The 9,060-nt window shown below is 40.6% G+C and overlaps 1 protein-coding gene across 6 annotated transcripts in view; it reads left to right on the top strand.

Moving 5' to 3' along the window:
* Window positions 1-8,136, top strand: part of Znf583 (zinc finger protein 583) — a 15,736-nt gene extending 7,600 nt beyond the window's left edge. For all 6 annotated transcript variants that reach the window (XM_031385273.1, XM_031385277.1, XM_031385271.1 and 3 more), the window contains one exon: window positions 6,094-8,136. In XM_031385273.1, coding sequence (XP_031241133.1) covers window positions 6,094-7,568 — 1,475 coding nt within the window. In that variant the 3' untranslated portion in view covers window positions 7,569-8,136. The remainder of the gene's footprint in view (window positions 1-6,093) is intronic.
* Window positions 8,137-9,060: the final 924 nt, after the last annotated feature.

Below are 9,060 nucleotides of genomic sequence, written 5' to 3'. Positions count from 1 at the left end.
CGGTGAGTGGGGGTGAGCTGGGGAGGTGGGCCCGGGTGAGTGGGGGTGAGCTGGGGAGGTGGGCGCCTTTGGAGTAGGTGTTGTTGAAGCATCTGGCCTGTACAGATCAGTGGTTCTCAGCCTTCCTAGTGCTGCAGCCCTTTGTATAGTTCCTCATGTTGTAGTAACTCCAAACATAAAATTGTTTTTGTTGCTACTTCATAACTGTGATTTTGCTGCTGTCACGAATCTTAATGTAAATATCAGTTTTCTGACAGTCTTAGGCAATCCCCGTGGAAGAGTAGGGGGTCATAACCCCCGGGTTGAGAACCCCTGGTGTAGTAGGTCCTCTGTTGTGCCAAGCTTCTGGTTTAGAGCGAGTTATTAGGTACACAGCCTGAGGCAGTAAAAGAAGAAAACAGCAAGCTACAAAAAGACATTGGAGCATCGGGTCAGAAGCCAAAATCAGCAGGGCCTCCTGACTGACATGGGGGGTTCCCACCAAAGCACCTCCCGCATTGAGACTTCCTGCTAGCCACTCCCACCACAGGCGGTTGTGTTTCATAGGGTAGACAGTAGCTACTTGGGGAAGGCGCCTGGGAATGTTTACTTCTTAGCTGTGTTCAAGGACACAGTGTTTTCTCTCTAGCAATTCTCACCTATTCTCAAGGACATGGTGTTCTACTTTTATAGGGTTTATTTTTATTTTATGTGTATGAGTGTTTTGTCCACATAGTATGTAAGTATACCACATGCAAATACATGCAGAGGCCAGAAGAGGGAGTCGTGCTGGACCTGGATTTACTACCAGTTAAAAATCACTATCTGGGTGCCGGGAACTGAACCTAGGGCCTTTGTAAGAGCTGCAAATACCCTTACCTGCTGAGCCATCTCTCCAGCACCATGAATATGGTGTTCCTCTCGGAGGCTATTCAGAGTTGAGTTGGAAGGGACAGCCCATCATCCCTAGACGAGGGGTCTTGGGGGACACTCTTAAGACACGCATGCTTGAGTCTGAAGTGACTAGCTCCACAGCTGGAATTAGCTTCTCAGTGGGTTTACACAGCACGTGACAAGTTTTTTTGCCTGCATGTATGTCTGTGTACCATATGCGTGCAGTGCCCATAGAAGCCAGACGAGGGCGCCGGAACTAGTATACCTGGTTGTTAGATAACTCAGAGTTGCTTGAGGTCAAACCCAGTCCTCCTGAAGATCAGCAAGTACTCTTAACTACTAAGCCATCTCCCCAACCCAGCACATACAATTTAAAGACTGAATGTAATATAATTGTAGCATCAAGGCCTGGGAAAGAGATGCTGAGCATAAGCCCCTGAATTGCTCTCTTGGTACACACTTCATCTCAAAAGTTCCTGTCCTCTCTGATAACTTATTTCCCTCTTCCCTGCATACAAATGTCGCAGCCAGTCCTTGTCCTTTTGTCTTTTAGTGTTGCACAAGTTGATTCACTGCATTAATGAGGGAAATAAGTTATCAGAGAGGACAGTAACTTTTGAGATAAAGTGTGTACCAAGAGAGTAATTCAGGGGCTTATGCTCAGCATGACTCACTGCATTAAAAAAGAATAAGAAAGCCAGGCAGTGGTGGCGCACGCCTTTAATCCCAGCACTTGGGAGGCAGAGGCAGGCGGATTTCTTAGTTCTGAGTTCGAGGCCAGCCTGGTCTACAGAGTGAGTTCCAGGACAGCCAGGGCTATACAGAGAAACTGTCTCAAAAAAACAAACAAACAAAAAAAAAAAAAAAACCTGGACTCATTGTTCCTTTTCAGTCACTCATTCACTTTAGACTGAAAGGTTGATTGATTCATTCCTTCTCTTTCTTTCTTCCTTTCTTTCCTTCTTCCTCTCTTCCTTTCATTCATTCACTTACTCCTCCACTGAGTCTCTGCTTTGAACACATCTTGCTTAATCCCATGAGTTATTCTCAAGTTTGTAAACCACTGGAGACAGCCAAGGCTACACAGAGAAACCCTATCTCGAAATACCAAATAAATAAATAAATAAATAAATAAATAAATAAATACTATCAGCGAAAAAAGAAAGCACTTTCCAAGCTTTTTTGCAAGTTTGGGTAATAACATGAAATGGAAATAGTCAGAAGAACATGGGTTGGTAGGAGGAGAGATGAGCTCAGCTGAAGATGTAAAGAACCCCCCAGGATGTGTAACTCAGTCAGCAGAGTGCTTGCCCTGCTTTGGTCTATCACCAGCACTACCTAAGCCTGCCATGGTGATGCACACCTGTAGTCCTAGCACTGGGGAGGCCAAGGCATGGGGATTAGGAGTTAAAGGTCATCCTCAGATACATAGTGAGCTCCAGGCCAGCCTGGGCTATAGGAGATTCTTAGGAGGGACAGCTGGAGAGAGAGATTATGGGTATAGAAAGCAGACTGCAACTCAACTGAAAGACAGACCTGGAAAGTCTGATGTTGAGAGGCTGAGAGGTAACACCTAATACTGAGGCCTTGTGGGGAAGCAGATCTTTAAGAATTTTCCAGGCATCATCTTTAGTAAATAGGCTATAGTTTCTTTAATTATGTTTTGTGTATATGTAATTTGTCTAGTAGTTATTCTTTTCATTTAATTTATCAGATTTATGTCCATGAACCTGAACAAAATAATCTCATAACTTTTTTTTAGATATTTTCTTTATTTACATGTAAATTTCTCCTTTCCCAGTTTCCCCTCCAAAAACCAAACAAACAAACAAACGAAAACAACAAGAACAAACCCCTGTTGCCTCCCCTTCCCCATGCCTGCCACCCCACCCTCTCCCACTTATTCTCATAACTTTTTAATATCTATGATAGTTTTAATTTTTTACTGGATATACTTACCATTTAGAAATAATGTATTGCCAGGCAGTAGTGCCGCATGCCTTTAATCCCAGCACTTGGGAGGCAGCGGTAGACGGATTTCTGAGTTCGAGGCCAGCCTGGTCTACAGAGTGAGTTCCAGGACAGCCAGGGCTATACAGAGAAACCCTGTCTCGGAAAAAAAAAAAGAAAGAAAGAAAGAGAGAGAGAAAGGAAGAAAGGGAGGGAGGGAGGGACAGAGGGAGGGAAAGAGGGAGGGAAGAAGGAAGGAAGGAAGAAAGAAAGAAATGATGTATTAGCTTGCTATTCATAAATCCATTTTATATTTTGAGATCCAGCAGGTGGGTTTATTTTGTGTTTCTATTCTCTTTCAATTCTCTGTTTTTGGTTTTTTCCTCTCCTGCTGATTTTGTTGTTTATTATATCTCCATATTGATATAAGGGTAGCTTAGCCTGCTGAGCCCCTTCTCTCTTGTTTAGTGATAATACTGTCGAGGGCTGTGAGATCTCCTCTGTGTAGATTCTGATAGGTCATGGATTTTGTTACTACTCTTTCCTGTAGTTTTAAATTTCTCTTCCACTTGAGTTTTTTGTTTATCAGTTTGTTTTTTAATACAGGGTTTCCTCTTTGTAGCCCTGGCTGTCTTAGAACTCACAATCTAGACCAAGCTGTACTGGAACTTGCAGAGATCTCCCTGTCTCTTCTTCCTGAGTGCTGAGAACAGTGGCGTGTGCCACCACTGCCCAGCTCACTTGAGTTGTTTAAAAGATAATGTTAGGGTTCAAGAATCTCTGAAGGAGACCCCAGACTCACACAGTATACAAATCATTTCTCAAAATGGCAACCAAGGAATGTGCTCTGCAGGGTCGATTTAAAGCGTGTTAGGGGAGGAGTGGGTGACTTTTGCCTTGCTTTCCCTTGATTGGTTGCTCTATCTCCAGTGGTATGGGTGTCTTTGTGATTGGTTAGGGCTCTGGGCACTTTCCAGGGGGGCAAAGCCTTCTCAGATTGGCTGCCCACAGGTTCCTGGATCCAGGTTCTCATTTCTGGGAGACAGTAACTTGGGCCTAGTCTCCCAAACTGCCAGTTTACAGCCTATCATGGACTCAGCCTGGCTCTGGCTAACTCAGTCCTCTCAATAACTTTCTTGTTTCATTACATTTTGGTCAGATTATTTTTTTAAAAGTTTATTTATTTATTATATGTAAGCATACTGTAGCTGTCTTCAGACACTCCTGAAGAGGGTGTCAGATCTCATTCCAGATGGTTGTGAGCCACCATGTGGTTGCTGGGATTTGAACTCAGGACTTTCTGAAGAGCAGTCGGTGCTCTTAACCACTGAGCCATCTCTCCAGCCTTTGGTCAGATTATTTTCTTGCATTTAGTCAGATGACATTAGTATTGTAGACAGTAAGCCACATTCCTATGAATCATTCAGTTGGAGGCATGTGACACAGGTTACTTTGTACTGTTTTGACACCATGTAAAATTGCTTTGACTATTTCAGAACATTTGCATTTCATATAAATTTTAGAACGTGAATGAGAATTTTTACTCAAATAGCTTTGTTTGGGCCTATGTTTATATATCAATTGAGAAAGAAATGACATTTAACCCTGTTAAAATCTAACATGTTTTAATTTTCTCTAGTTTGTCATAGGAATATTTTATGATGCCCAGCCTAATACTCTTCCTTCCTTCTTCCTTCTTTCTTTGCTTCCAAACCAAAAAAAAAAAACAAAACAAAAAACAAACAAAAACAAAAACAAAAAAAAAACCCAGGACAAATAAAACAGCCCATGTCTGCACATGGTATGATTACATAAAAAATCCTCAGAGTTTCAGGAAAAAAGTGCAAAAAGAACACCACACTGAGGCCTCATGGTAGTGGGGTATGCCTTTTATCCCAACACTCAGGAGGCAGAGGCAGAGGGCAGAGCCATCTCTCCAGCCCTTGTAAGCACTTTTAAATTACAACTGTTCCTTAAGTCTCTGATAGTACATGCCAGATACCATCATGTCTCTTAAAAGTAATTCTTTCAAGTGTAGAGAGCATTCCTTTCTGATTTCAGTCAGTCAATACTTTAAAATTTATTGACACGTGTGTCTTATGATCCATGAAAAGGCCCTGGCTTATTGAAGATACCATAAATCCCTAGTGGATAGTTGAATGTAATTATATTGATATAGAGTAGGATATAGTAGTCAATTTTGATGAGACCCAATATGCATTTACTAATTTTGGCCAAGATTTATCAGTTTCTAAGACCATGGTCTCAAAACACACAAAAAGGTAATGTTGGGTCATTGAGCTAGCTCATCGGGTAAAGGAATGATGATGATCTGATGTCATCAAGCCTGATGACCTGAGTTCTGTACTCAGGTCTGACATGGTGGAAAGAGAGAGAGGACCGGCTCCCACAAGCTGTCTTCTGACCTCCACACAAATGTCATAGCATTCACTTATGTGCACACATTAAGGAAATATAGGTTTAAAAAGAAGTAACCTAATTTGGGACTGATAAAGGTAAGACAAAGTAAAGCCTGTATTAAATAAAAGCAGGTGACTTGATAGGAGGGTGTGTTTTCATGAAGGCATCGTGGTTCAGGAAGTACACAGAAGAATGTTCTCAGGAGCTCCTCCTAGAATGGAGTGAGTAACCATAAAGTTTAATGACCCACTAGACAGCTGGTCTGCACGTAGGTCTGGGTGTCCAGTGGGGGTGCTTCAGCTACATTCTTGACATTCTAAAATCGACTTTTAACTTGAGAGAGGAAGAGCAGATGTTTGAAGACTACATTATTAACTCAGATATAAGATCTTAGTTGTATCTAAATTTTAATTAGTTAATTGAGTTTTAAAAAGATAATTGTGATTTTTTTTAGATGACCTCCTTAATTTTTTTCGTTTTCTAAATTATATTTCAGGGTTATATATGATTATTTTAATCAGCTTTCCTTCCTTTTTTTTTTTTTTTTTTTTTTTTTTTTTTTTTTTTTTTGAGAAAGAGTCTCACTATGTAGCTCTAGCTATCCTGGAACTCATGATGTAGACCAGGCCGGATTCAAACTCACAGAGAAGGGCCTGCCTTTGCCTCTCAAGTACTGGGATTAAAGGCATGTGCTCCTGAACCCGGCTCAAGCGCCTTTCCTAATTTAGTCTTTCAGATGCATTAAGAGATGTTAAATCTTTTTCATTTCATTTCTTTTCATTTCTCTGAGCACTTTCTTTTCTTCTTATGAATGACTTTTAAAACATCTATTTTCTTGGTATCTTTTAGATTGGGAGTATGTATTCAAAGGCACTGAATTTATATCAAAGCAAGATATTTATAACAAATCTGCCAAAGTCCTAAGAATGGGAAGAAGCCATTTTAGTTCCAGCCTTGATTGTCCCAAGTTGAAAGAAGACCATAAAAGTGAAGACTGGTTTAAGAACAGGTTGGGAGGTCAGGAGGTGCATTCCCATCAGTTGCTCATCACTCATAAAGAAGTCCCTGAAGATGAAATTAATGGGTGTAATCCATCTTGTCAAGCCTTCCATCAGGATGTAATACTAGATATGCCACAAAGTTCCTCTACCAAAGAAAGAATAGATCAGAGTGAGCCACAAAAGAGAAGTTACCAGAAAAAGTCTGTCGAAATGAAACATAAGAAGGTCCAGGTAGAAAAGAAAATCCTGAAGTGTACTGAATGTGAAAAAGTCTTTAACCAGAGCTCATCCCTTACTCTCCATCAGAGAATTCATACTGGAGAGAAACCCTACGCATGCGTCGACTGTGGGAAAGCCTTCAGCCAAAGTGCAAACCTAGCGCAACATAAGAGAATACACACCGGGGAGAAACCTTATGAATGTAAAGAGTGTAGGAAGGCCTTCAGCCAGAATGCACATCTTGCTCAGCATCAGAGAGTTCATACTGGAGAGAAACCTTACCAGTGTAAAGAATGTAAAAAAGCCTTTAGCCAGATCGCACACCTGACTCAGCATCAAAGAATTCATACTGGAGAGCGGCCTTTTGAATGTATTGAATGTGGAAAAGCATTTAGTAACGGTTCATTCCTTGCTCAGCATCAGAGAATTCATACGGGTGAGAAACCATATGTGTGTCATGTGTGTGGGAAAGCTTTTAGTCACCGTGGATACCTAATTGTACATCAGAGAATTCATACTGGGGAGAGACCCTATGAATGTAAAGAATGTAGGAAGTCTTTCAGCCAGTATGCACACCTTTCTCAACATCAGAGAGTGCACACTGGAGAGAAACCTTACGAATGTAAAGTATGTAGGAAAGCGTTCAGCCAGATCGCTTACCTTGATCAACATCAGAGGGTTCATACCGGAGAGAAACCCTACGAATGTGCGGAATGTAAAAAAGCCTTCAGCAACAGTTCATCGCTTGCCCAGCATCAGAGAAGTCACACAGGAGAGAAACCCTATATATGTAAGGAATGTAGAAAAACATTTAGCCAAAATGCAGGCCTTGCTCAACATCAAAGAATCCATACTGGAGAGAAACCTTACGAATGTAATATTTGTGGGAAAGCCTTTAGTTATAGTGGATCTCTTACCCTACACCAGAGAATTCACACTGGAGAGAGACCTTATGAATGTAAAGATTGCAGAAAATCGTTCAGGCAACGTGCACACCTTGCTCATCATGAGAAAGTCCATACTATGGAGTCATTCTTGTCCCTTTCCTCTCCGTCACCCTCTATGTCAAGTCAGTTGCCAAGAACTCTAGGTTTTATCTCTTAAATATGACCCAAATCTGGCCCATTGGAACCATTTATATTACATCATCCTTGTCTTCTGTGTGTTACTCTGTTCTGTGTGAAAAAGCAAAACGGTTTTCTAGTGTCTTCACCCATGCCTCTTGTTAGTTTCCACAGTTCAGCCAAACTTTACAAAAACATATTTTGGTCATATTATTTATCCTTCATTAACTGAAATTCCTTACCAACATCCAAAAGTAAAAAGCACACCATCCTAAAAGTAACCTAATAGGCCACCTTGCCCCCAGAACCTTGTTTCAAACTACCTGTTAAAGCCTTCATGTCAATATTCATCTCCCTGTCTCTTTCTCTCTCTCAGTACATACAAAATTAAAGCAGATCTGGACTTTATTGTTGCTCTCCCATCTTCCATTCCTAATTTTAGGAGAGCATCTGGTCCTTTGTAACCTTCAGAGCTATTTATACTATGGGACTAATAGTGGTTCTACCTCAAAAGTCATTGGGAGAAGAAAATAATGCATGTAGATTTTTTTTAGCAGAGTGCCTAGCATAAAGTAATATTAATCTAAAATAAAAATATGATATACCAAGAAGAGTTGATTATTTTAATCATAAGTGAAAAACAGGCCTGGGGCATTATAAACACTTTTATAATTAGAAATAATAAAGTTGGAGACTGAGGGTGTAGCTCAGTTTATAAAGTGCTTACTTAGCATGCACAAAGCTCTGGGTTCAGTCCCCAGTACCACATAAGCTGGGCACAGAGGTTCAAGGATACTTGGCTATATAGTAAGTTCAAAGCCAGCCTGGGCTACATGAGACCTCATCTTTATATATATAATTTGGGTGATATCTAATGCAATTGAATTTACATTGGACTGATGATAGAGGGGAACATGTTAGCTTCTATTTTATCATGAATATGTAAATATATGACTGGATAAGAAAAAATGATTTCATTATTCAAGTTCTATGAATCCATACTTGCTTTTCTTTAAAAAAAAAAAATTCAGGTAGAATTTACTGAGATATACTCAGTATGATATATGTGAACAAAAGCAAAACGTAATAAAACAAGGCAGAAAGTCTGATCAGTAACCAGTGGACTAGTGCACCTACCAAGATGTACCACAGTTTGTTTAGGCCTAAAAACACATCTTTAGGCAAACATGGTGGTGCACACCTTTAATCTTAGCATTCCAGAGGCAGAGGCAGGCAGATCTCTGTGAGTTTGAGGCCATCCTGTTCTGTAGATTGAGTTCAGGAGAGCCAAGGCTACACAGAGAAACTCTGCCTCAAAACAACAACAACAAAAAAAAAAACCACCTACATTCTCCAGTTATTTAAGAGTGTGTGTATGTGAGTGTACATGCAAAACCAAAGGAAGGAAGGTATTAGATCCCCTGGAGCTGGAGTTATACCTGTTGATGAGCCACCAAATGAGAATGCTGTATTTTTAACCACTGAGTCGTCTCTCTAGGCCTACATCTGTTAATTCAAAAGAGCTCAAGTCT

The sequence above is a fragment of the Mastomys coucha genome, unplaced genomic scaffold, assembly GCF_008632895.1.
Source record: "Mastomys coucha isolate ucsf_1 unplaced genomic scaffold, UCSF_Mcou_1 pScaffold21, whole genome shotgun sequence".
Lineage (NCBI taxonomy): Eukaryota > Metazoa > Chordata > Mammalia > Rodentia > Muridae > Mastomys > Mastomys coucha.
The sequence above is the reverse complement of the archived record's forward strand: the minus strand, read 5'-3'. Positions and strand labels throughout refer to the sequence as shown.